Source organism: Neopsephotus bourkii, unplaced genomic scaffold (genome assembly GCF_033783945.1).
Source record: "Neopsephotus bourkii isolate Nb327-2 ecotype Australia unplaced genomic scaffold, CSIRO-AGI_Nbou_v1 NB_284, whole genome shotgun sequence".
Taxonomy (NCBI): Eukaryota; Metazoa; Chordata; class Aves; order Psittaciformes; family Psittacidae; genus Neopsephotus; species Neopsephotus bourkii.
This window is the reverse complement of record NW_026900793.1, coordinates 1,145,401-1,173,334: the sequence shown is the minus strand read 5'-3', so window position 1 is coordinate 1,173,334 and position 27,934 is coordinate 1,145,401. Positions and strand designations below refer to the sequence as shown.

At 46.3% G+C, this 27,934-nt stretch overlaps 1 protein-coding gene across 2 annotated transcripts; it reads right to left on the bottom strand.

Annotated features, from left to right (window-relative positions):
- Positions 1-87: 87 nt before the first annotated feature.
- On the bottom strand, positions 88-27,414 carry NT5DC2 (5'-nucleotidase domain containing 2). Of its 2 annotated transcripts, XM_061347011.1 has the most exons (14): positions 27,085-27,414; positions 19,156-19,340; positions 18,298-18,372; positions 16,334-16,389; positions 14,510-14,603; positions 10,870-10,998; positions 7,759-7,819; positions 6,998-7,100; positions 6,359-6,460; positions 4,646-4,727; positions 1,848-1,934; positions 1,216-1,356; positions 926-990; positions 88-451 (listed from the first exon to the last, which is right to left on the bottom strand). In XM_061347011.1, exons 1-14 carry the CDS (start codon positions 27,365-27,367, stop codon positions 190-192), a joined length of 1,725 nt encoding a protein of 574 aa, XP_061202995.1. In that variant the 5' UTR covers positions 27,368-27,414; the 3' UTR covers positions 88-189. The 2 variants fall into 2 exon arrangements, with proteins under 2 accessions (XP_061202995.1, XP_061202996.1); XM_061347012.1 differs by lacking the exons at positions 14,510-14,603; positions 16,334-16,389.
- Between the last annotated feature and the right edge of the window lie 520 nt (positions 27,415-27,934).

The following is a 27,934-nucleotide window of genomic DNA, read 5'->3' as shown; positions in this document are numbered from 1 at the left end:
CCCTCTGCCCAGCCTGCAAAGCACCTCAGGGAAAGGGATGGAACCAGTGAAGGGGAGAATAATAAACACACAACCTACACGTGTATGTAAGTGTCAAATGCCCTTTAGTGGTAGACAGAGGTGCTGCTGGCCGAGCCCCCAGCTCCAGGTACAGCCATGCCCTGTGCTGCTGCCCCAGTACCTGTCCCCTCACCGGATATGCACCATCTCCTCCAGGAAGGGGGTTTTCATGCAGCCTGTGCAGAGCTGATCCATCCAGAGTGGAGCCTCGTGCTGCAGGGGGGTGCGCCGGGGGTAGAAGGTGAAATTCACGTCGTAGTTGAGCAGGCAGCTGATGGAGGCCATGTAGATGTCGGAGAACCGCACCAGCCGCCGAGAGAAGTATGTGGGGTTGTGGAACGTGCGGAAGATGCTTCCAAACTGGGGGTTGAACAGGTTCTTTGTCAGTGACCTGAGAGGAAAGAGACAGCATGCTGCAGGTAAGGCCATGGTCACAGATTCTTCCCCCTCCAGTTCCTTGCCCCTGGGCCACCCTCTTCCCATTCTGGGATCACCCTAAGCACCCTTCCACCCCAGTTGCAATGCAGACCAGTCCCTGTGCAGCGAGTCTGTGATAAATGTTCAATGTACTTTCATTCTTTCTTGTTACCCTACCTGTGACGGGCAGGAATCCCCCTGCATTGCCAGGAGGTGCAGCAGCAGACACAGCCCAGCATTCTCTCCCAGCACAGGGTAACATCACCTCCCCTTTCCCACCCTGCCTTCAAACTAGTCCAGCCTCACCAGCTGCAGGATTGCACTGCTGCTCCCCACCCAGACAGTGATACCAGGGAGGATACAGGCCAGCAGCACTGTCCCCAAAATGAACAGGTTACAAAACAGACCCAGTGCAGGCCTGGGAGCCCCTAGGAGACCTCCTGCTCACCTGATCTCCTGACGTTCCTTCATCCACTCCAGCAACACTTGCTTTGACTCTGCATCCTGATACATCTGCCAAGACAGCAGCAGAAAGCCCCACATTGTCAGCCCTGCAGGCCATACCTCAGGGCTGACACCTGTAACTCACAAACCCATCAGTCCAATGCACCAGGAAGAGGATGAGGTATTTTTGACAAAACAGGCAAGCTGGTACGTCCCCTGATTCCCATGCTAAGCCCTAAACGCAGACTCAGAAAGCAGAATATTGCCCATGTTGCTCAGCCAGGAGCTGTTTACCTGCATTCTCTCTAGCAGCCCTGTCAGAGCCTGCTGCCAGGTCAGGGAGTGCATGTACTGCTCCGTGTTTATGATCCGAATCTCCGTCTCCAGTTCGGGAACGATGGCTCCAGTCCTCCAGCCATGACGCAGCATGAGGTCCTTGGGGTCACAGTGCAAAAACAATCAAGAATTCACCATAAAGACTGAAAGCCAAACACAACCCTGCTTCCTAAAAGAGTGGTCTGTTCCCATCATAGATTCTCACGGGACAAGCATCCGTGGCCCATGCCAGGTCATGCCAGTAACAGCCATCTGCCTCCTGGCCACCAGGCTCAGCTGTGTGAACCACATACAGATGTGGGATCTGCACAGACTGCCCTCCAATTCATGGATCAGCAGATGGTCTTTACCCACAGAAAATACTTCAGGAGTCCTTTCTCCACTGCTTGCTTCTGCCTGACAGCAGAATGGGGATGTTCATGTGTCCTGTGTGCCCCAAAAGCCACAGCCTGCAGAACACCCAGCACAGCATAGCAGAGACCCCAGCGTTCAAATCAAGGCCCTGCCTTACACTCCAACCCAGCTGCCACCTCAACAGTCACACAGGCTTGCTCCCCCCTGCTGAAGGGCAGAGAGGCCTTTTCACTTACCGCCAGGTCGCTGTACAAATGGTCACCAAAGTAGAGCACTCTGGAGCCACGCCAGCCTGTCAGCCTCAGAAAGTCAAAGAGGTTACCCTGGAAGCAAAAGGAGCACAGAGAGAAACATGGTTACAGGCCAGATGGCTCCATCCTCACTGCATGGTACCGGACAGCCACCTCAGCAGTGCTGTCAACACAGCTGGATGTGCCACCTTTTCACATGCAGATGTGAACACTCTCATAAGATGTCCTCCTGCTCACTCCCCCACCGTCTAAACCCAGAGGTTTCTGTCCTTTCCCTAATTATTTCACTTTCTTCCCATGTGAAAACCCCCTGTACATCCCTCAGCTTTTCTTAGGCCTCAGAAAAAGGCAGAAACCCTTCCAAACCCAATAGGCAATTCATGGGAAGTTCTGTCCTCTAGGACATAGCAAGCCAAGAGGACAAAAAAGGCAACAAAAGGAGGCAGTTTAGAGGCCAAAAGTGAAAGACACCTACCTAAATTAGAAACCCCTAAGCAATGGACATACAGAACCCCAGGTGTTCTGGGTTCAGAAGTTGTTGAGCTCAGGTGATACTGATTTCATCTCAGAGGGTGCATTAGAGGTGAGGTGAGCATGATCATGCAAGGCTTTCGGAGTCAGGAGCAGCTGAGGTTGTTCTCACATCACTGACCACCATCCTGACCCCAGAGACCAACACCACCCACATGCTCATAGGAATTGCTTCACCAAGCTAGAAAGCCAGGCAGCTTGGGCAGCTTCAAAGCTAAGTAAAACAAACCAAACCTCAAAACACAGCACAGAGCAGCTTTCAAGGCTTTCCAAAAATCCATCCATACACAGAGGAGATTTCAGGGACCCTTTTTCCATCTCCACACAAGTTTTCCACATGAGTCACAACAGAAACAAAACCCACTAGGGAAGGAAAAGGCTTCATCAAGGCCAGACTGGACTGTGCCAGCACAAGCGATCAATGCAAACATGCAAGCCCCTCAGCAGCATCCCTCCAGCCAGTCTCCAGTGCCAGGAAAGAGCCAGCATGGATACCCAACAGCACCAGCCAGGACAAAAGACCCCAAACACAAGCCAGCTCCTACAACAGCCTACAGCCCTGTATCTGGCCACTGACCACATGCTGTATCCACTGCAAAGGGGCCTCCTGCTGCTGAAGCACCACTGGAGATGTGCAGACTTCCCTTTAGAGCACAGAAACACAGGGCCAGGCAGACCTCTGCATGTCTTGCACACGACTGCTGCTGCTCACGCCAGGGTTGCTCAGGGAGCCACTGGCAGAGCAGGGAAGTGTCCACAGCCTTGGGAGGAGGATGCTCATTTTGCTGTGCTCTGGCCACCTCAAACAGCAGTAGACCTGACAACCAGGAAACCTGTGTGGAGCTCCGCTGAGCTACAGACCTGCTACGTGACCTCCAGGAGCTGGCTTCCTCTCCTCCTGAGATCGCAGACTAGGGGAGGGATGGGAGCACACACATCACAAACAGAAAACACCACATCTGTCAGAAAGGAGGGACTAAAGGGCCATCACTTGGACTTCCCCATCCCCAGGGCAAAACAACGATCCCTGAGATCCCATTCATAGGAGATACCCATAGCACAACCACCATACAGCTGTGCTGCAGGGACAGGAAAAGTCAGCTAAGAGGCATCTGGCAACATCACTAGTACAGCAAGGTCCAAGGCCACTAATGCTTGCCAGAAAGAAGCATATTGTGGCACTCCAAGAAACCAACATGCTGGGGACACTGAACTACAGCCATGATACAGCCCTGTCACATACCAAGAACCACAGTTAGGCAACAAACTTGATGCAGTCAGATGACCACTGTGGTGGAGAACTAGAGAGGAGGCCAAAATCACACCCATTCCTCTTTCCTCCCTCATCTTTTCCCTTCCTCAATGCACCATTCACTTAGGTGAGCAACCTGTGGCTACAAGAGGTAGGTGGTCAAGAGAAGGATTTGATTCAGCAATCAACCCCATTGCTGAGGTGCGCCTTTTCTTCTGAGGGAGTTGCCAACCCACTGGGAAAGTTTGCCCATGGGAGAGAGACTTTGCATGAGCTCTACTTGCATGTTCCCAGTTCCTAGCTCTTGGCAGAGGGTGGGACATCAGCAGAGCACTTTGACAGACCCATCAGACAGGCCAGAGACTTCCCAACAGCACTACTCAAGGATATGACCTACTTTTCTACCACAGGTCAGGTCTCAGCTACTTGACCGCAATCTCGCTAATAGTTTCTTCCTGTGGGATTGGATATAACCAAGAACAAACCGTCCTAAAGCCAGAGGCAACTTGTTCTCAAGGGACAAACCAATTGCAGTGAGAACACCCCAAGGCAGCATGTTCACCAGAGTAATAGCCCATCCTTCAGACACACTTGTCCTTCAGGAGAGAGACAGGAGCCAGGCTTTGTACCCTATTTGATCATCCTTGTTTCTCTGTTCCCTCCTCCACAAGTCCTCTTTTTTCCAGCCTTGTGGAGGTGTGAGAGATCTTTTCATACACACCAGATTGCAGAAAGCTCTGCCTTGTTACCCTGAACTACCACGCTCTTGAGAGCAACTCCACAAGAGTTTCAGCACCAGGACACCAAAAGAGCCATGGGAAAGCTGAATTGTTGGCCACACTGGACAATGTCAGAACACAACCCCTAGGGTGAAGTTTCACTGTACACTGGGGCAGGGGGCATTCCAGGCTTTTACGGTGACTTTCAAAACTGCAGATGTCTTATAAGTCCCCACGGTTTCAGACTTGCTTCCTACCCCTTACGCACCCATTCACTTTACCTCTTTGTAGATCTTTCCTTTCTCCAGCTGGTTTATTTTGTCCCACTGCAATGAGCCATTATCATCCAGTTTTCTAAAAGGTCTGGAAAAAAAGGGGGAAAACATCAACTCCTTTTGATTTTTTGGCAACTGTCACCCAGCAACCACAACATTTGAACTGGAAAACTTTTCTACCTATGTAACAACTCCAAATAAAAGAATGAGAAGTGCCCTTCTGGGCCTTCTACACTGCTTTCTCAGGGGAAGAGAAAGTGTAAAGGGAAGTACCTTTTCAAAATGCTTCCATTGATTGTAACCATTCCATGGCAATATCCCTAACAACCCTTCTTGCTTTCTAGATACAGAGAAGAGGGGAAAAAAGAATCATAATTACTGTCTCTGAAATGCTGAGGCCAAGAAGGCTTTGCCACAAAACACTCTGTGTCCTGTTACAGTCTGGCTACACCCCAGCCCAACAAAGACTGCTTCTCCTGAGGGCTTGTCTGATTACTTTGCACTTGGCCAGAAGCAGCAAACCAAGGCTTAAGTTACTTGACCCCCATAAACATTCATGCTTGATAGGCACATTGGTCCCTTTTGGGGTAAGAGTTCCAAACTAGGAGCTCCGGGATCAAAAGCCTTGGTATGAAGCTGCTCCTGCTGCAAGCAGAGATAATCTCATCCAGAGGTACTGTATGATCCTGAGCTGCCCTAGGGCAGAAGGAATCCAGCCTCCCACCATGAATGCTACAGAGTACCTGGGCAAGGGGCTCCAAAACCATGAGTGGTCTCTAGTGCACACCTGCCCTTTGCCTCAGAGAAAACAAGCCACAGTTCACTACAGCTCACCATCAGGAGGCTCCCCTCACCTTGGGTGTTTGTGCCATGTCATTCCACTGGCCCACTACATGAGTGGACCTTAGGCACCATGCAGCTGTAAGGTTTTATCTCCTAGAAGAGCAGATCATCATTGCTCCAGGCTACATTTGTAAGACACTTCACCTACATCCCATGAAGAAAATCCTTACAAGTTCAGCACAGTTTATAAGGCCAGTTCGTAGTTTACTCCCATTTATGCTAGTGGCCTGGGAAATGGGGGAAGAAAATACATAAATAGGAAAGACATCTTCCTCAAGGGCAGTAAATCCTGGTCAGTCATAAGTTGAGGCAGCAAAGCAGACATAAGCTCCCAAAGCAAATAATCCAAAGAGCAAAGCAAGGACAGCAGCTTGCCTATCAGCTAGTCCCTTGGCAGCGCCTAATTGATCACAAAACCAGGACACCATGTACTTCTAGAGCTGCCAATTACCAAACAGCATGTATGCAGTAACTAAAATAATAGAAAGAAAGAAGCAAACAAACCCACACAGATATTTGCTGTGGGGAATAGGAAAAGGAAAGATTTTGGCACATTCTCAAGACCTAGAGGCACGAAATGGCCAGCTCCCATACACAGCATTCCACTCTTCTTTTCTTCCTAAAGATTTAAGTACATTATTACCCCTAAAAAATCTAAGTAAGTTAAGCACAGACAATGACAAAACTGATGACAGACGATTTTAGAAACATGCTATCTGCCTGGCACTACTCACTCCAGCCACCTATTCCCAGACTGGTCAGTTTTCATCTCCTCAAAGAGTATCAGAGATGAGAGTGGAAATGGAAAGTAAAAGGAAAGGGGCCCAAAACCTCAGCCCCCCATGCAGCAGGGCAGTGTTTCCCCAGGACACATACTTCCGCCGATCAGTGAAGAAGTTGGGCTTGTCAGCTTGCACGATGACCATGTCAAATAAGTCCCGCCAGTTCTTGCCAACCATGTGTTTCATTCCTTTGTCCCTAAGGGCAGAGGAACAGCAAAGTTAGCAGATCCAGTACTCTTTTCCACCCAGCACTGCATTATTACACTCTAGTTTCAGTAACAAAGAAAGCACAGATGGCAGGGGGTTGAACTGGATGATCTTAAGGTGCTTTCCAACCTAAACCATTCCATGATTCTGTGATTTGTGAATCCCCCAAGGGTCTCTCATTGCACAGAGCTTTGATGTAGCACGTTGACTGTTTCACGCTGTCCCACCCTTCCTCCTCTACCATGGGAAGTCCAGAAAAACCTGTGACGCAGCAAAACCTGCTAGAGGTAATGGCAGCAGTCAGCTCTGGTGGCCAGCCACAGCCTTGTATCTTCTTCAAAAATGTGAGAGTCAATGACGTGGAGACCGCTGTGGGGTGCAGCATTCACCACAACCAGTTCCCAGACAGCACCCTCATGAGTACTGCCACAAAACCCTCCAGTATACAACTTCCAGATGCTCACAGGAGAGACCACACAACAGTTCTTGCTGTGGTGACCCACTGATGTGCAGTAATGGTACTCACACAAAGCTAAAGGGACTGTTTGTAATGAGGAAGAGTTTCTTCTTGTGGTTCACCAGTCGGTTTAGCACAGCATAGATTTCATCCCCGTGCAGAATATATTGTTCTGTATCAGAATAAAGCAGACATCGTCAATCAAAACTGGCAAAAGTCACGACCACAAGTCTTTAAAAACACAATCAAACCTAGCTCCTATACCACTAGAGATGCAAAAGGCCTGAGTTAGATCAACCTCAGGCACAAGGTAGTGAACCACCATGGTGACAAAATGGCTTTCCTCATCTTCAATCCCACCCAGAGGGAAGAGAAAGAAAGACTGAGGAACTGAAACAGCTGGCTAAAAACAGGGTTGATACCAAACCATCACAAGGGACAGGCACAGTCACTCCAAGCCATGTTGCTACCAGGAGCTTGCTTTCTCCTGAAGGACCAGAAAGCCTTCCCAGGTGGTACCTTTGCATGTTCACATCATGCCAGGGACCATCATCCCTCACTTACAAGCTGAGGGAAAACAGAAACACAAGCAATGAGGTAGCTGTTTCCTCCATTAAAGTAGATCTTCCACCTGACCCTAAATACCACTCTTTTAATGCCACTCTGCCCATCAGCTGCCTTTAAACATGCCACACTCAAGTGTACTTCATTAAATTCTGTGTCCCCCTGACTCCTATTACTGGATGTAGGAACTACACATCTTACACAGAACACCACACAATACGAGACATGTCAAAATGGGTTGGGCACCAGAGCTCTGTTTAACTCACCCATATCTTTTTCAATCCATTTGTACATCACTCCTTTCACATGTACATCTCTAATAGCATCCTAAAGAAAACAGCAGAGAAAAATGGTTCAGTTTTACCCAAGACATTCCTGTTTCCCAGCATGCAAACCTATTGCCACCACTGAGGACCAAAACAGTAATGACATATGCCCTCTTCTTGCTGAATTAGCAAAAGCTATGTTAAGCTAAGCAGAGGACCTTGTACAGTGTGGTTCACCAACATAAAAAGAAGAACACAGTGGCTAGCTCAGCTGATGCAGGAGAAGAGGAAAAACCTCAAAACCTATCTATGAAAGCACAACTTCCTTCCTGCTCCTGGAAACCAGCACATGTCAACGCACTGTTACCAAGGCAAAACCAAGACTGCAACTCCAAAACCATTTACTGCCCCAGAACAGTACTGGCCCAGACACTTGCTGGATTTTCTTCCTCCCTGTGCTTGTGGAAACTGCCAAATACAACCCATAGGATGAGAGCACAGCCAAGGCGGACAGCAGCAGAGGAGAACATCTGTGATTCCAAAACGCTTCCCACAAGCCAAAAGGGGCAGCAGCTCCTGGCCCCAGAGGGCCAGTGGGCACGGGCAGAGCAGAATCTTCCACTAGGAGGGTAAGGGGTTTTTGCCAAAACAAAGCGCCCACTTTGCAGGAGGGATGCAAGTTAGAACAGATATTGTCAAGAGCATCCAAATAACCTCTGTTTTCCAGGCCAGAGGCCAAAATGCAACATATTTTTGGACACACCCAACTGAGATTCCTCCCAAGTCTCCATCCAATGGGATATGCTGGATAAACAAAATGATTTTCAGTGCAAAAACACATTTAGCAGTGTTTGTGCACTCAAACACTTATTTTAATGATACCATCTTCATCCCTGACCATTTAGACAGGTAAACAAATGTTGCCTTTCCCCAGGACCCTTAAATCCCAGTTACACCACATGAGCTTAGGAGCTGCCCTTTCAGACTGGATTCCCACACTCGCCACTGACGCTGCCATTGGTCTCATGGCTGTGCTGGTGAAACCTGCTCGTCACCCTAAAACTCCTTTCCTTCAAAGCTTGGAGAGAATCAGAATTTACATCCTAGGGCGTTACCTCTTCAAAACAGTTTTAGGAGTCTTTCCACCATGGATCTGAATGGTAAAAAGGCAGAGGTCACATCTAGTTCACTAAGGGCCTGCCTCATTGGACACAAATTGAACAAAAACGCAGGAGAGCTAACAAGCAAACAATTTTCTCCTGACCAGCACTGGCACTAAAAGTAACCAATGCTTTGGGTTTCTGTCAAAACTACCTTTGCAGAGCAGAAAGAGATTCCAGTGTTCTCCTTCCCTAAACCCTTGCCCCTAAAAAGCAAAAGAAAGGGAAAGGAATAGGGAAAATGGAAAGGAAATTGGTAGCCTGGGGAAGTGTCGAACAGCTCAAAAATTCCTCCAAAGGAAGGCAGGGTAAACTGTACATTCTAACTCTCAAATATGAAGCAACCCAACTGGCATGACCAGACTACTTGGTTTACACGTCACCTTCAACCTTTACCATTGCCTCAGGGTCTGCCATTTTGACTCAGTGCAGTGCCTGTAGCACCCAACCTGCTCCCAAACACACAGCTCTGCAAACAGGATTACCATGAAGAGTGTCAGGTTTAGACACGTCTTAACCCACTGTGAGCTGTGTTGTCATAACAGCTGGGACAGCATGCCCTCTCTGACACCTGCCTGTGTAGGCACAGAAGGATCCCTGTGCTTATGTCCCAGCTTTTCAGTATAGATTTCAGGCACTGGCACAGAGTTTCTGTCCTAGCTCTCTTCTCCGCCTACCTCACTCATTCCACTGGGATGACCTCATTCACCAGCAAAGGATGCAAAGAAAAATGCCAGGATCAGCAAAGTCAGGACTTTGAGGACTTGATCACATCATTTGCACTGTATTGTCAATAAGTATTGAGTATGTGTTAGGCTGTGTCAACCACCCAACTGTTCTCAAGATTTCAATTAGAAACACATCAATTTTGATCTCAAAAGAAGGTTCAGAAGACTCTCTTGACAAAAGCCTCAGGAGTCAGATGTACCCTCTCTTCAATTTTCCTCACCTCAAGAGCGAAAACAACTGCAACAACTAGCACCCTGGAAACATGTTGAGGTCGTGTGGAAACTGGCTGCCATGCTCCTATCAAGCACTAACAGAAGGTCAGAATGTAAACTCTAATCCTTGGCTGCAGCAAAGCTGACAGGGAGGATCCTTATCACAAAAGCAGCAGCACAGACCTGGAGCTCCGTCTCCCTCACAAGACTGAGTGATGAGTGTATGGGCTGCTAAAAGTGGATGAGCGTAAGATTCCCACAAGGTACAAATCAAAAACCCCTCTCCATGGTAAAAGTTGTGTGATATGGCTTGGATACCAAGAAAGGTGTATCATCTGTTAACAGAAGCCACACAGGGCAGCAATCTCAAGCACTTACATCTTGTCTACAGCATTAACTAAGAGGTCAAACAAGATGTCCAGCAATGCTGATAATCCCACACAGCCCTTTCAAATGCCAGGAGTGAAGCTGGAGGACAGAGTTAGCACCTTGGAGTGTTGAAAGCCACTTGAAAACATCGCAAAAGGATCAGACTGTTCTGCAGCTACAAGAGGAATAGGTGGATTTTCACAGCCGGCATGGGCAAGTTGCACAACAGTTGCTGTATAAAGCAAACTGTTTGGTACAGGGTCAGACCAAGCCTCTTTGAAAAATGAGATATTAACTGGAAAACACAGAACTTAAAAGTCTGCAAACCAGAAAACATGTACATGAGCTTTGTGACAGATCCCCCGCAGAAGGACGTTCAGCCTAACCAGCCTTACACTCCTGCAAGAGAATGTACAGCAACACCAATGCTGGAGTAGACAGAAACCCAACATGTCCTGAAAACACAGCTCTGAATATTCCCTGGTGATCCTTCGATCTAAAGGGGCAACGAAGCTGTTCTACCAAGCTGCTCGCTAACAAACAGCCCCTTAGGTCTGGGTACTGCAGAGCTCACAGGTGCTAATAAAAAGCTCACAATTCTGATGTGGTATGAGCTTTGGGACTCTTGACACTTTACTTACAGATATATCCTTGTAAAGGTGCACCTGGTCAAACTCAATGCCGTGAGTTATGAAGTAATCAATGACTGAAGAGAGCAGTGTCATTTCAGGAAGAGAAAAAATGTCCATAAACTGCTTAAGTGATGGACCCTGGAAAGCAAAAAAATGAAAGAGAGACATTAAGCAAAAAATACTTAAAAAAAAAAAAAAAAAAAAAAGAAAAAGGCTAAAAGCCACCAAACAAACTCCTGTCACCCAGTGCAGATGGAAGACATTCCAGGCTAACAAAAACACTTAACATGAGAAGTCCCAACCACATTCCAGGCTAACAAAAACACTTAACATGAGAAGTCCCAAGCACTCAGCAAGCAGTCCTCTCTTATCAACCAAAATACTAATGCATGAACACATGACAAGAGAGAGGCTTCACTTTCACAGAAATCACTGAACAAACCAAGCATCATTAACATCATAGTGTGGAGGTGGAGGAATTGGGAAGTCAGTCCTAGACACTAACTGCTATTTCAACCTCATTCCCTCTGGGCATTAATGCTGGTGGCAACAGACAACACTGCTAAAGAAGCAGCTATGGCCCTTGCTTGAGGTGCCCCATCTAAACCAGTCTGTGACATGGGACGTATGGACACCAAAGCTCCTCCAACCACATTCCAGTGAGGTTTCACACAGCAAAGCAGGAATCACTGCAACAAGCAGTTTGTCAACACCTGTATGCCCCCGAGCCACTCCAGAAAACCCAGAGTGGGCACAAAGAAGAAAAAGAACTTCAGCCCACCCAGCTGTCAACTGGAAATGGGCAATTAAATTCCAACCAAGGAATAATTTATCTTGCATTAGGCAAGGTGGCAGCTCTCCCATACATTTGCTATTTTTATTGCCTATCAATCACAGAACTATCAGCAGGTCAACAGCCAACTTTGGCTCCAGAGAGTCCTTCCAGTAAAATAAAGCCTGTTTATTCAGTAGGTACCACCTGTGCAAAAAACCATGGTGACTCTCACTGGTAACATGAAGCTGGAATCGTTTTTTTTCACCTTTCATTGCTGAAGTGCCAAGTCAGTCAAGGGAACAGTTACTGTGGTCTTGTACCTGAAAAACAATCTGAGAGGTGCATAGACCTCTCAATGAAGTTGGTCACCAGAGGCGCTCAGGCAATCCAGTCACATAGTGCCTTTGCTTCTCAGCTTTGAGCAACCCATGACTGACAGCCTCAAAGGTGCCACTCTCTAGATAATATTCACCCACATCAGAAGGCATTTATTATAGCTATGTGACAGAGAGACATAAAAGCAGCATCCAAAAGATCACAGAATGTACACATGGTGGAAGCTGCGAGAATGCACATGCTGCCTAACGACAAATGCTTGTCCCTGTCATGACAGGATGTAACAACAGTAACATCTCTTATTAAGTCTGGTCTTGTAAGGGCAGAACAAGAGACTCACATGCTTTGCAGCACTATCTAACGGCAACAGGGAGCAACACAAATTGGAGTCAAGAAAGATGATGCAAAATGAGCAAAGGAATGACAACAGCATTTTGCCTGAGGTCTGTTACCAAAAAATGCTGCAATCAGAAGCTATGTCAGTGTGCTGAGGCAGTTTCCAGCCAGCCAGCACAGGACGACTTGACCTACTGCAGAAGAGAACACAAAGCACGTCCTCTGGTTTGGGTACATGCTGCACACAGTAGTGCTGCTTAGTGATAACTCCATGAATCCTTTCAACAGACTTCTGTCCGTTTTGATGTGTTGTTGTTAAGGGAACATTTCTCCCCATAAGATTCTCCCAGCAAAACCGAAATTTCCTGAAAACAGCTTCCATCTCTTTTTTGCCTGCTGTAGCATTCTGAAAAAGAATCAAGAGGGACACAGACAGGCAGCTCCTACTGTAAATCACTAGGTATTGCATAAAGCAGCAGAGCAACGACCCAGCTTTCAACACCTTAAGGGTAGAGAAGTCAGCTAAATCTTTGATGCTAACAGCTAGGATTTCATATTTTGTGCCTTGTGGAATTATCCTACAAAGCAAGTCCAGCCTCCACTCATCCCATTTAGTGGCCTTGACTTCCTTACAGCAGACAGTGTCACAAGTAGGATGAAAACTGGACCATAGTTTTAGAATGCTACATATGCTTTTTCTACAAAACCCACAAGTTCTCCACCTTTATGACAGCCATCACTAGTTCTGCCAGTGAAAGCCACGCTAGCTGCACTGTCTAACTCTGAGCAAGATCTGTGCCTTCCTGCTGCAGCTGTTGGTGTGCTGGTAGCTGTCCACACACTCCTGCCAAGAGAGGATCAAGAAAATACTTAAGGGAGAATATTTATGCACTTCAACTGTATCAGTCCCACTTGTGCTATGCCTTGCTGCCTGGACTCACTGACTGGCAGCCCTTCCTGTTAGCCATACAGGTAGCGATATCAGCATGGCAGACTAAGGAGGACAAGACCAAAGATCCCTGCTAAGGCCTCGCTCCACAGCAACTGCACTGCAGTTAACCCAGCTGCTCTCCCACTAATGTGTTAGTGCACAGGCTGAGCAGACACTGCTGGGTGCAAATGTCATTAATTGTATATACTTTCATTCTCCTTGGAATCCACCTATTTGTTTATGGAGTTCATTACATCATTAGGAGAGGAGTTTCACCTCTACAAAGAATAAGTTGCTATCTCTACTTCTGTGGCCAAATGTTATACTGGATTTTTCAGTACTAACTACAGCAAAGAAGAAAACACCTGGTATGTACAAAGCAGAGTATACACTTATCCAGAAAGCAACCACCCAGATTAATTGTTCCCGAGAGAGAGAGGAATCAAAAAGTTACCTTGCTGGAGACTTCACATAGCAGACTCAAAGGGGTATTACCAGAGGAAGCTTGCCCTTCACAGTCCAGCTTCCCTTAAGGCAACTGAACTAACAAAGGGCAAGAAACAAAGCTGTTCTGGGGGGGAAAAGGGATGTGAGGCTCTGCTTGCCCACTGCACCACACTAGACACTTGAGGAAGAAAAATCTCTCCTCACTTCCTCTAGTTCAGGCAACTGAAGAATTTCTATAGCTCCTAAGGGAACAATGTCAATACTTTAGTGTGACAGTAAGTGTTTCTGCCTAAAAAAAAAAGCCCAAAACCCACATTCATGGATGCCAACCCTATGAATAATAGCCACTGAGGTGTGGAAGGGGATCTCTTTAATGGTGGAAAAAGAACCATACCCAAAACCAAAGAGAAAGGCACTGCAAGCACCTTGCTGCTACACACACATATGCCACCTCCTTCACAACTCACTGCAAACAGCATCACTGCACGCTGTCCTGGTAGCTTGGAAGCTAGATTTGGCCAAGGACCAAGCAGAGAACATCTCCCTGTCATTCTCCGGAGCCATCAGTCTCCAGAGGCTTTCAGCTCTAGGCCAATAGCCCTGGTGTTTAGGAATTATTCACAGATGTCTTTCACATGCTAAACTGCTAAATAACCTCTGGGGCAAATTCCCACTAGAACAAAAGCACACACTGCAGGTCACTGGGGACTAAGCCTTTCAGAGTCAGAGAGAGGCTGGAGTCATTTACATGCTCACACAATTCATTTTGTTTTCATAGCTCTTAAAACAGCTGCTGCATCATAGCAGTAAAGGGCTTACAATACCTTGCCATAGAAGTCGCTCATCTGGTACAGGGGGATGTGCTGCGTACCACCATAGAGTTCGATTACCTCTTCATCAGGCACTGGTTTGAGCCCTCTAGACACAAAACAACAGAAACAGTTTGTCAGTAATCACCAGTCTGCACAGAGCTACAAACTGCAGAGAAAGAGAAAATGGGACACACCGGCTCCTTTCTAAAACTCACACATTTATCTTGCACAACAAACACAGCCAGGGAGCCTGACATCTCCATGGCTTCTTAAGATTCACATAAAATCTTTCCTGAGACATTCTGCAGACACCTTGTTTGCTTCTTCAAGTTAATTACGGGGCTTTATCCACATTCCAGCAAAGTTCAGATTCTTCTGAGAGAGAAGAATCTCTCTGCATGCAGAGAGATCTCAGGCAGACTTCTGTCTGCATGCTGTCAACCTGCTGACAGGACTGCCCCACCAAATCAGCCCCAGCACCTGACTCTGGCTCTGCTGGGTAACTGTAGTTTTGGAGGTTGTTTCCACAAGGTACATCACCATTAAAAGCAGTGGAAGAGAGATTTCTAAAAATGAAGTTTCCTTCCTATTCAGTTTTCCTAAGCAAAACAAGTTCTTTGCTAAGACCATTCGACAGAGATCACATTTTTCCCCTCTGAAACACAGGTATCATCAAGCACAGATATCATCAAGCACAGGTATAGCTATGAGCTGTATCACTTGTGAACATCAGGTTATCTGACCGCTGCACGTTTTGCCTTTTGCGCAATTTTTGATGGCTGTTTACCCAAGCAGTCAGTGGCTTTCCCTAGCTCCTTTCCTATTCAATCATGGTACAGCCTCTGAGAAGCTAAAAGTTGCCTCAGTTGTGCTCAAAAGCAAAGAGCAGTTTAGGAAAAGGACACTTCAAGAAGGATAATCACAAAATAACACTATGGGAAAAAAGTTTAAACAAGTTTTCACTAAAAATTTCTTGCAAAGCTGAGTTGAAATATGGGGCCCCTCTCTCCCCCCTTCAAAAGCTAGCACTCAAAGAAGCCAATTCTCTTCGATTATGAAACTCCCTTCTTAATATTCTTAGAGTGTTTACTGTAACTGGAGCTTAACAACAAAAGGGCAGAGTTCAAGAAAAAACAACATTGGCTTCCATGCTCAGGAAATGCAACACAGATTTACAGGAGCTTTGCTACCAATATCTATGAATTACTACTTCTTACACACTAACCCCACTTCACTTTGGGGTAAGGTTTTCTCCCAGTCTCCGGTTTCTGCATTGTTTCAGCCACTTATCAAACACACATGCAGCTTTCCTTGGAGAACAGGAGTTAAAACCTAGGCCCTAAACTGAGCCCAGATTCTGATGCATTGTTACTTCTATTGACATGTCTGCACTGCTTTAAGATTCTACTTGCATTATTTGGACCACTCCCCTTTTAGCTTTATGAGAAGGAAGATCAGACCATTGCTGGGATACATCCCTGCCTGGAGAAGACAGGCCTGTATGTGGACCACCTACAGAGGAGTCCTTTCCTAGTCACCCAGGCGTGCTGTCACGTACTCAGACATCACGCAGAGTACGTGACCAGATGTGTTATTAACCATTACAAAAAGCTCCAGGTCTTCCCACCCACACTTGGCTTGAAATGCTTGAGAAAAATAACTCCCTGCAATTATATGCCAGGTAAGCATTTGAAGCAAGCACAAACAGGATAAGCCAGATGAGAGGGTGCTCTCCTCAAAAAACCTCACCCCATACGCCATGAACATACACTCAGATTTAGTAATCCCCCTTTGCATATATGAGCATTTTGAAAATGATTTTCAGAACAGACAGACCTATATGCTGTCCCCAGTTGGACATAATGGAAAGCATCGATCTTCATGAGAAGACTCTGTGATAAGGGAGAGACATTTACTGTTAGAAGTGAGTTTATACTAAAACCTTATTTATGTTTCAAGTTCTGCACAAATTCATTTAGAAAATAAAATTCAATACGAACATTCCATATTCATGTACTTCAAGCTGCACTTAGTAGCCTCCAGCCACTTTCACACACACTTACTCATACTGTGACTTATAATTGGCCTCTCTGGCAAAATATGACCTTTCTATGAGCCAAAATACCACTTTCTGTTACACTCCAAAGTTTGTGGATAGGGATGCAGTTGAAAAACAGAGAGAACACTGTTTCTTTGACTCAGTCGCATCTTATCTTTCTTCCAAAAGCACATACAGAGCAAAGAAACTTTGTGTGCATAACAGATCTATTTCTTGTCACATTTATATTAAGCAGAACGAAATGGGCAAATTCGGATTTAGGGCTCAGCTGCACCGAGTCATTTTCTTCACACAAGAGCTCTCCCTTCCACCATTTCTCCCCATCCAGAATTCAGCAAAGATGCTCAAAGATGCTCAGGAGCATGCCAGATTGCTAACATCAGAGCTTTCTGCACATTTTTGTATCAGATTCACATATTCATGAGTCATCTCTTCTCCACCATCCATCATTGTGAAGCACTAACACAAGTGCTCAGGCATCAAAAGCAGCCTCTTACTAAATTCACAGTGCTCTGCAACTTGAAAAGGACACAGCATCAAATTATTTGTGCTGTCTCTACCACAGTGCAAGGTAATAGATTCCACTGAGCATTCACAACCTTCAGGCACATTCTTTTGTTATGATACCGTATCATTGTAGCTGGTTACACAGCTAGTGGGGCAGACCTCCCACTAGTTTGTGAGGTGCACAGGCAAACATGCTGACTATCTTTGGCATTACCCAGCTTTTTGTGTCTTTTGCAGAATCTGATCTAAGAAGAGAGAGTTCTCACCTTCTGCTCACTCACTAGCTTTGCTTGGCTTGGCTAGTCTGTGTTTTCCCAATACATCAGCCAGAGATTTAAACAGAGAAACTTCTCAGAGTCTCTCACAGATCCACTTCTCAATTTATGAGGTCAGAGGTATGGGTGGTCTGCTGCCATGCTGCCACCAGAGTTAGGACAAAAGACATGGGAAAACTCTATACAGTTTTTTCTCCATTCTCTTTTTTTCCACTGCTGGAGAACAGCACACACACACTCCAGCCTGTACTGCTGCTTCCTTCCCTGGGTTTCCTCAAAGCCCAACAGCAGAAAAGCTGCTAAAGTGAAGCAACTTTCTCTGCTGGGCTCCCACCTGACTCCTGGCTGCAGCAACCACCATGACATCACCAGGCATCAGGCTTTCAGGGAATCTGTCCAAAGCACTGAAAAGGGTTAAAGCCAGTGCTTGCACTTTGCCTGTGCTCCTAAGAAGCATGCATCTCAAGCAGCTTGGATCTTTTTCTAGGCAGTCCTATTATTCAGGGTAGGGGGTGGGGAAGGCTTCCTATGGCATTCTCCTGACAAGTCATTTCTATTCTTAGAGTAAGACATAATGCCACTGCTCCTGGCAAATATTTGTAGTTGCAGAATTGAGGTTTGTCGCTTAAATTTCCTGAAAGACAGAAATGATCACATAAACAAGCTCAGTTTTCTATTTATTAGCTGCAGAATTAATTGACTTTTAAACTGGCAAGGCTTGTTTACCAGAGGTCTTTGCTAGAATGTCCCATTCTGCTAGAGACTATGCAAACATAAAAGACATCTTCCCCTTGGAAGGTTTATAAGCAAGAAGAACCCACAAAATGAAAAGCACAGACACCTGGGCTCACTGATAGCTTGGTGATCAATGTTACTGCAAGCAATGGCAGAAAATATTCCACTAAAAACATAACCCAATGGAAGACAAAGGCCAGGAGATTGAACTTTGTATAGCTTACCTTTTGTACATCATAGTGAAGTCCACGTATGGCAAACCCTGGAATGTAGTCATACTTCGCAAGCCCTTCTGGATACTGAGAAGACGAAGAGCGATGTAGTTAGAGGCATAAGCATTTGATTATCAACAAATCATTTCACCTGTTGAGCCTGCTCAGTCCAACTAGTCCACTCACCCCACGCATAAACTGGACAAGGAACAGGAGCACATCATTTTGCCCGTTCAACAAAGAAAGTGGATGACTGGAGAAAGGCATAAGGAAAAGGATCCCCCAAATCAGTTTCTCTCATGTAAGGGACACTACTGAAAGTGTAACAGATTCACTCAGGCACGTGAGGACACTTCTAGTAAGCTCCATTCAATGCATATATATTTGGCAAAGCAGTGGCACTGCAGAGCCCCTCTGAAATGAAAGGCATGGTGAGAAGAACATGCACAGACCTATTGCAGACAAGATGCCCATTACTGGACAAGCTATGCAGGATCATTCACATTGACTCACAGGTCAAGTCCTGTACAGCTTCAATGCTGCTCCACAATTCATGTTTATCCACCGTGTGTACCTTGAACCAGCAATTTTGCAGGCATTATTGCCATAGTTAAATAAAACAGATGAGATCTTTCTAGACTAAGGTTTCTGCTCTGTATTTATAAAACCTCAGGAATGTAGAGCACGGTTAATTGTCTCAAAGGAAATTAATTCCACGGACAGGCAAAACTTTCTGCAATCAAAGATTATGAAACATGAAATCTATCTCAATAAAACAAGTAACTGGCATGTGCACAATGCAGCATTTTGCAAGCACGTCTGGAGTGTAGCAATAAGCTTAACAAGTGGAAAATCTTAGCACATCATTACCTTGAATTGTTCTATTAGGATGTCTCTGGCAGTATTGAATATCATAGAGTGTAGTAAATTAGAGTACTGTGCTAATGTGTAATCATAGTCAAAGCCATATATCTCAACATCTCCCAGGCTGATCTCATTGTTTGCGTAGATAGCTGCCGGGTTGAGGAGATTGCAGACTCCTGGTGGAAGGAGATCTAAGAGAAGAGAAAGGGGAGAGGTTAGAGACACTGTGAGGAACACTGAAATTTCAACTTTTCATTGTGGACCTGAGCTGGAAGTACCACACAGCAGCAGCAAAGGAGCACAGTGCTGCTGCTGTAAACTCACTCAAATAAACCTCCCCGTGAAAAAACTCACTGTGAAACCCCTGGCTGCGACTGGGGATGAGTCTTTCACAGTAAGACTGACCTTTTGTGTCAGGAAGCTGCAAAACAATGTCCTCTCTGGCCTACATGAAGCAAAGCAGACAGAGATTTTCAAGTCTCAAATTTCTAGCTCCCTGCAGCTCACCAGCATGGAAGGCAGCTGCAATGTATCACCAGGAAAACATGCACCCCTCACTTAAAACTTGAGCAGGACAAATAGGTTCTTCTGAGAAACCTGGAGTACCTCAAATTAGAAATGGTGAGGTTTCTCTTTTGGCATTTTAGTTTTCTCACAGAAGCAGCCAGACTTCACAGAGCAATCCTGCGGGTACTGTTAGGGCTTTGTTGTTGTTGATTTTTGAGTTGGGTCTTTTTAATTAGAAATTGGCAGGATAAAACACGGTTTTGTACAGGTACCAACAAAATGTAAAAAACTCCACATTAAGCTATGCTCTTGGAGCATGCAATGCTGATAGCAACAAGTTATCTGCTTTCCTCTGATAAACAGCTGTGGAAACAGCTCAGTCCTTGCACGCGTTTTGTCACTTCAAAACAGGCTTACTATTCAAGATGCTTGTGAATAACACTTTGCTCCCCGCACCCCTGGGAAAATGGGGGTTAAGTGACCTTCCAGCTGAACTACCAGTACCTTTTTCTGTCAGAGCTAGTCTAGAGAGAAGAGAGCTTCAGTGGCACTACAATGGAAGAGACAGGAACAGACCCTCGCCAGGCTTCCCACTCCAGAGAGCTGTCCTTTGCAAGATGAGAAAGAGCAATAAAAATAGTTCCCCATAGTAGGTTGCCTAGTCACATCCACACTGGGGGACAGAGAGGGGAAGGAGCCATTTCCTCCTTCCTCAAAGACAGGTAATTTTCTCTTTGAATGATAGGAAGAGTGCAGACATTTTCCAGATCCATCAGTGGGCAGGATTTTCTTTTCCCTTCCTACCTTAACTTCTGGCTTTTAGCAAGAACCCCTGTGCCAGTTCTTTAGTGCTTCCTTGCTATAAAACCAAGTTTCATCTGAATCTAGAATAAAAAAAATATTATTAGAAAGAGATACCAGCCATTCCCAATAAAGACTTTACCTGGAATGATTACAGAATTCAGGTAAAAGCCCAAAGTACATTTGTGGGCGCTAATCCAAAGAGGTGATCAACGAAACGGGATTCAGATATACCATAATATTTATTTTTCAGGGGAGAGACACATTACAAAACATACCCATCCCTCTCTCCTCACCCTCTTTCCTTTGGCCTTCAAACGCAATTCACCAGACCAACTAGAGAGGAGCTACTAGAAAAGCAAGCAGTATTTTAAGGCAGAAGGGTTGACTTACTGCCTATGCAACAGAACAAGAGTTCCCTTTCAGTGACTCTGCTGGTAGCAAAGTTCCTGGAAGAGGCTGAAGGGAGCAGACGCGATCAGAGAACTTTCCACTGGGATTTCAAAAGATGGAAACCCTAAATAGGATTTGGATGATCACAACTTTCATCCTCCCATCATAAACAGTCTTTGCACCATAAACAAACAGAGCTCCACTTCCTGTCCTCACCTCCAGATAACTTGGGGGAAGATTTTTTTCCAAGCACACACTGGCATTTGCAGGGTGCTATTTTTCTTTCTCAGAAAGAAAATGACACAGCCCTAATCACATCACAGTGCACATGTGCAGCACTTTCATCTTCCTGTGAAAGCTTTTATTAACACAACAAATGCACCCCACTTGCTGCTACCGTATCCCTACAGAGAGGTTAAGCTCTTCCAATATTCATCATTTGCTAACAGATTTATGCCAACACATTTTGATAGCCTGAGAGCAGCACAAAACACCACTGTCTGAACCCCATCTCTTCTTTCACAGAGGACATGACACCCATCTAGATTCAACAACAGACACAACTTTTACAGAAACACACTCAGGAAAAGCTCAGTGAGCAGTATGATGTTGTTAAAACGGAGGGGTAGTCTGAGATTCACCAAGAGCATGAAGTGAGTCTGATCTGTGATCAGAAGCATAAGCAGTAACTGTGCCACAATATGATTTATGAAGTACATTTAGACCCACAGGATCAAGCAGTACTCCTCTCTGCCAGCCTCAAATGCACAGTCTCTCTGCTGTTCTCTGACAGCCTCCTGCCCGGATCATTTTACCCCACTCAGATAATTTGCCACTAACTCACACAGCGTGTTCTCTCTTACCACGTAAGGGCTCAGAAAAGATGCATACCCTAGCCAAAATGCTTTCTCACCATTGCCTCACACGTGTTCCATACGCACATCTCCTTGCTGTGTTTTCTATCACACATCATTGTCCCCAAACCAACTTGCAGCAGCTTGCTGACAGCTTGTCCTTTCCACGCTGTCATCCTCCATCTTACATTTACAGTAGTTTCAAAGTCATTGAAATCCTAGAAAGAAAGAAAAAGCTCTGGGTTTCAGTCCAGAGACCCATGCTACTGTTTGACTCAGTGTGAATATCCACATGCAGCATCCTCCTCAATACAGTGATAGGAGTCCCTCCTTTTTAAGTTCATGCAGGCTCTCTGCAGGTCCAAACTACCTCAGGGAAGGGACAAAAGGTGGAAGCACATGCAAGATCAGTTTCAATACGAGAGCCCAAATATGCGTGGTTTACTGAGCTGGGTTTCAAGAAGTTTGGGTTTTTGTTAGTTTCATTTGCTGTTTAGTTTTGGTGGATTTTGGTTGGTTGGTTGGTTTTGTTGAGGGTTTTGTGTTGTTTTTTGTCTGCATTTTGAGGTTTTTATTGAGATAATCCCAGTTTGGATTTTGTTTTGTTTTTTGTTTTGCTTAATCACCTGGTGGTTACAAATTGTGAGTGCTTAAACAAGTCCTGGGCTGCAGACTTGGGTGCTGCTGCTCTGCTGACACTCAGCACGTAACCTGCCAGGGATCTCTGCCTCAGTTTGCATGGTAATTGTCAAGTCAAAACAGACACCCTCCAGAAGCCTATGAAGATGCCATTTTCCAAGCACGATAGCTTTTGCTTTTCCTCTGCTAAAACACCGCATAACAGATTGCTGGACAGATATGATAAACTACAGCAAGAAAAAAAACCCAAACAAAATTAAAACCACTTTTGAGTATTAAAAAAGAATGATAATCCCATCTACCCTTTCCGTTTGAGTCCTAGCTGGAAATGAAGACAATACCACAGATAGTCACTGTTTACTCAGCACTTCACCAAGGAAGTGTGATCTAAGGAAGAACCCACACGTGTCCATCTGAGGACAGTGGGGAAAAAACAGCTCTTGCAATACGTACAAACCCCTGGAATCTGCATACTTGCACAATTTGCTTTGGTTTGCTACTCTGATGGTTTTAAGGAAAGTGCCTGCATATCCGTGGTACATGGTGAAACTCAGCCAACAAAGGCAGAGCACAAGAAAGCTCTTGCTTTTTTTACACGTGGGTGTAAATGTGAGGTAAACACACAATACCTCCTTCACTTTACCACTATGAGGCCTGAACAGCTGGTTAAATTGGAATATCATCATAACAGCACAAGTGTCTCTTCCCAGGCAATAGCCCACATTGTTAGAAAGCACTAACACTCAATCCCCAACAAGAGAGCAGAGACAGAAACAAAAGCAGGTAATTAACTGTGTGCAACAGTTAGAGATGCTGAGACACCATATGGCCCCTTCTGATGTGAAAAATGTTCTGGTCAGGAGGTGCCAAGCACGTCTGTGCTTTTTTGATCTTCCTGGGGTACCAACAACATCACGCAGGAAGCATTCCTTTTCTCTCAGCCTCAGATCCAGCATGTTATTGAAGAAGAATACATTAAAAAGCCAACTCACACCCATCTCTCACCCCCTTTGTACTCCCAGAGGTCCAATGCAGCAGACATCTGTGCTATTTTCTTTGTAAGACTAGTGAGGAAAAGAATGACACTGAAAAGTAGATGGCCACCATCCTCCACATTCTTCATGAATCAGAAAGTTCCCTTTGCTCACACTGACTTTCTTTCTAAAGGCAAACCGCCAGTTTTCCTCCCTTCCAAGTACCTCTTTATCCTTATGAAGTGTTGTTCTGTACCATTTCCTGCAAAACACTCCAACTAGATGAAGTAGATGCTTCTACCCAGGGGAGGGGAAAGGAAATATTACTTAAAGAACATTAAATGATAGAGGAATCATGTTAAAAAGAGCGCTGAAAATTACTCTGGAGCGTAGTCTTGAATTTATGCCATTGTGCCTAAATATTCTGGGATTTCTTGCCAATAAAATATACGCAAACTAAAAGCAACATTAAAAAAAAACTGTTTCATTCAAAAGAAACCCCATTTTTTATATACACAAAGGCACTAGACAAATGCTGCTGTAAGAGTTCTTTACAAGAAAAAAATGTTTACATTTAGGAAAGCAGAATTAGGAAGCTAACATAGGTGGTCACACTTGCTCATTGTCATTCCCAGTCCCAGCTCAGTCTGAGGATGCCTCAACTCAGTGTGCAAGCTCCCTAAGCAATTTGCAGGGCATTTATCATCATAGCACTAGACTTGTTTCCTGGTTTGGCAAAGAGTGAGGCTTTTAAATCTTCGTGTCTGCTTGAGATTAGTGATACAAGCAGAATCAAAATGTGCTGCATTGCAAAAACTCCCTCTGCACCACACCAGAATCACCAGTGCACTGATCATGCAGGGGTGTCATCTTCTCTCCCATTTCTAAATGCGATGGGCACGTTGCTGACTGTGGCTTGCACCACTTAGATGCAGAGGTATCTCAATCCACACAAACTAGAAAGAGCAAGGACTACCTCTGAGCTACACCCTCAGCATTATCAATACTTAACCAAGTTCTTGCTGTCTGCAGACTTGTCTCTGCTCTCTAGTTCTCACATTTAAGCATGCTCAAGCTTGTCATGCAGAGGCAAGGAGATAACATTTGTTACGAAGTCTCCTTAGGAAAGCAAATCTATTGTAACAACATTTACAAGTTTGAAAGATACAGTTAAAAACAGAAACACTTGTTCACAGCTAAATCCTCAGGTGCTTGCCAATTCTGTAGAGTTTCAGGATTGAATGTTTCCTAAAGAGAAGACTTCATACGTTGCTTACTTAGAAAGCATATCATCAGCCTTCCTTGACACTTCAGATGCCATCAAATCAGAATACAAGTCTTGATCAACACTACCCCCTGACAAATGCACTTACATTTTTCATTTGGGCAGAAGAAAGAAAAGAAAAGCACATCAAGTGTAAGAAGTAGCTTCAAGTTCTTGACAGGTAGTGAAATTTGGTCCTAAATATCAGCTGCAGAAGGGAAAACTAAGAGAATGGCTCCCCTTTGCCAGCACTGACATTTCACCTCAGGAGCACCTTTTGTGTAGCTATGCTGTGCTGTCATTTGTATCACCACTCTTAAGCCTGGCAGAATACAGATGTGTTTCTACAAAGCTGAGAACTTCTGGTGCTGGACTACAACCACTGAACTTTACTGCACACAAGCTCTTGTCCTACACATCTGGCCCCATCCAACCTGGTCAGCATTTATCATTAGAATCCCTTCCGTGCAGAAATGCAACGCCACTCTATCAATCAGGTCCTAAGCAAGAGCTGGTTTGAAAAATAAATTCTGCTGCAGAGACCTTTCTCCAAAACCAGTAGCTGTTAACTGACGACATAGGACAAAGGACCTCAGAGGTGGAGTTTCAGACAAGGAAGGAAGAAGGTGGTAGCCCAGAAGTCTTCTCAAACTCCATGCTGATGAGTATTGAGATGTGATGATGTTTTCAAATCCACAGCCACCACAGATATTCACCTTTCTGTCAGCATTAGAAATTAAGAGCAAAAGAACAAACTGATGAACATTTTGCACATGGCAATTCAGTCATCAAAGCAACAACTAAAACCAACTTGGACCAACTCTGTTTATGTCTCTTCTTGACAAGACTTGAATAACAGCACAGTCTTGAAATTTTGGTTTGGAGAGCTATTCTTTAAACAACGGAGGGCCACCTCATTCGTCATGTCCAATAGTTACTTGAAGGTTTGTAAGGAGTCTGCTCTGTAACACATGGGTTACTTCGCCCAACTTCATTTTGCCTTTAGTCCTGCTGGTTAGTTGTCCACCTCAAGCAATAACTATACTTCTTGCTTCTCTACAAAGCATAACTACGTGAATACAAACTTCATAATCTGTCACATAGTAAATTGAGGTCTTTCTCAAGAGCCGATAACACAGCCTATGAACATATCTGCATTTACTGTTTCAATACCATTATGGAAAAGAAATAAATAGCCTTTGAGGACATTAAGGTCCAAACACCATTACAAGTGTTGCAAGTTGGAATTTCTCTCAAGCAGTCAGGCTAAAACTCAATCTTGGAGCAGGGACTGAACACAAAGCCACTGTCCTCTGTCAGCACTCTGTACTGCCTTAGCAGCTCAGGCAAAGGAGCTCGCATCCTGCAAAAGAGGGAATGAGCAGGCTGAGTACCCAGCAGAACGGCAGCCAATTCCTTTACATTTGTGCATCATTTTATGTCAGATCTCATATACTGGGAGATGGGGAAGGAGGGAATGACACAACTTGTCAATCTCAGAACAGCAAGACTGTTCTTCTAGATGGCTAAGGCTGGCTGCCCTCCTTTTCCAAACCTTTAGATAAACAAAAGCTAAGGGAGAGCTATTTAACAGCAGACAAAGCCACATTTCCTAGTTCTACAGTGCTCACCTTCAGCATTCCAAGAATCAAGAAACCATCAGGAAAAATTCCCTGCCCTTATGCCATGAGAGCTATTTTTTCACATTTTTAGAAGCTCTTAACACAGTAGAGGTCTGCGGCTGCCCAGAAGACCACAGTCCTGTTTTACACATGGCCAGATTTGGCCACTGGCACGAGTTTTCTCCTCCCTTGGCAAGATTTCAACGTATCTGACGGAACAGCGTAACTTCTTGGCCAGAGAAGCAAAAACACACGTGCACACATGAGTAAAAGGTGTTTTACATCTGTAACACAAACTGAGCTCAGGATCAGGGGACATCCTAGCAGTTGTAGCATCAATTTCCTCCATGCTCATCTTTGTGCCAATGGCGAGTTAAGAGTCAGACCCTGGACTTCTCAGCACTTCAGTCACCATCCCTGCCTATTCATCCTAGTGTAATCACATTTCTCTATGCCAGCCAATGGCACATTTGAGGAAAATGCCACAAGCCCTTCATTTAGACCGTTTGCCATGTCTATACCCTTGTTAAGGTGGAGAGCTGTGAAGAGCCCCAAATACTCTGCATGTCCTGAAACACTGAGACCAGCCGAGTGATCTTTACAGAGGGGAGCCCAAGCTAGGGAAAGGAAGATTGAGGCCACATTTCAGAAGAAATCAAACCATTCCAGAGGGCTCCCGGGTGAAGAAGGCGTGTAGATGGATGGCATTGCCAGGGAGAAGGCTGCTGACCCCGGCAGCTGCACAGCAACCCGCGCATCCCCAGTTCTGCAGCTAGAGGAAAGGCACCAGGATGCGAACGAGGCGGGAGGTGGGGGAAAGACAGGAGAAAGGCGAAGCCCGGCAGGACGTGGCAGTCCCAGCGCCCGGAGGCGGCCCTTACCGTAGACCAGCTTCTTCATCTCGTGGTACCTGGCCCACAGATAGGTCTTGGTGTCGGCTCCCTCGGCCGGGAGGGGCTGGCTGCCCACGGCGGGGCCGGGCTCCGCTCCGCGCCGGGCTCTGCTGGGGCCCGCCGGGTGGTGGTCCCGGGGCTGCCCGGGGCTGCCGTCACCGGGGCACTGGCTGGCTTTGGGGCGGCAGCTCTGGCAGGAGACGGCCACGGCGAGGAGCCGGGGGGCAGCGCCGCTACCCCTCCTCAGTGCCGCCATGCCCAGCGCGGCCATGGTCACGCCGGACGCTGCAGCCTCGGGAAAGCCCGCACACGGCCGAGGCTGGCCGATCCGCTCCGCTCGGCTCGGCTCGGCTCGGCTCGGCTCGGCTCCGCTCCCCGCCGCCACGGCCACAGCCCGCAGCGGCACCCGCCGGGCGGCCAATCCCCGCCGCCCGGTGCGAGGGGGCCGGGCAGCGCCACGCCTCCGAGAACGGGGCAGGGAGGGCGATCAGCGGCTGCCCGCGGCGAGGGGCCCCGGACCGGCTCCGCTCACCGCCTTCCGGCCCTTTGAGGCGAGGGGCGGTGGGCCGGGGGGGGGGCGGTGGTCCCTCACTGAAGCCCCGCCCCTCCCAATCAGGAGAGGCAAACCGCCCCGAGCCGGGTCACGTGGCTGCCTTCAGGTCCTTCCGTTCCGCTGCGGCCTGGGTCGGGGAGCTCGCGGTGGAGGTGAGGGTCGCGCTGCGCTGATTGGCTGCGCGCTCCCGCCAGGCCGGCGAGGGGAGGGGGCGGTAGAGCAGGTAGAGGGGATGTCATGGCCGCGGGGGGCGAGCCTGGGCCCGTGCCGCTCCTCCGCCGGGGC

Coding starts and splice junctions, on each gene's coding strand:
- NT5DC2 (XM_061347011.1), bottom strand. CDS start 27,367: ATGGCCGCGCTGGGCATGGCGGCACTGAGGAGGGGTAGCGGCGCTGCC. Junction 10,999..14,509: donor TGAGCGACTTCTATGGCAAG/GTATTGTAAGCC, acceptor TTTGCTTTCCAG/GGTCCATCACTTAAGCAGTT. Junction 4,728..6,358: donor TTCTTCACTGATCGGCGGAA/GTATGTGTCCTG, acceptor CTTTTTTTCCAG/ACCTTTTAGAAAACTGGATG.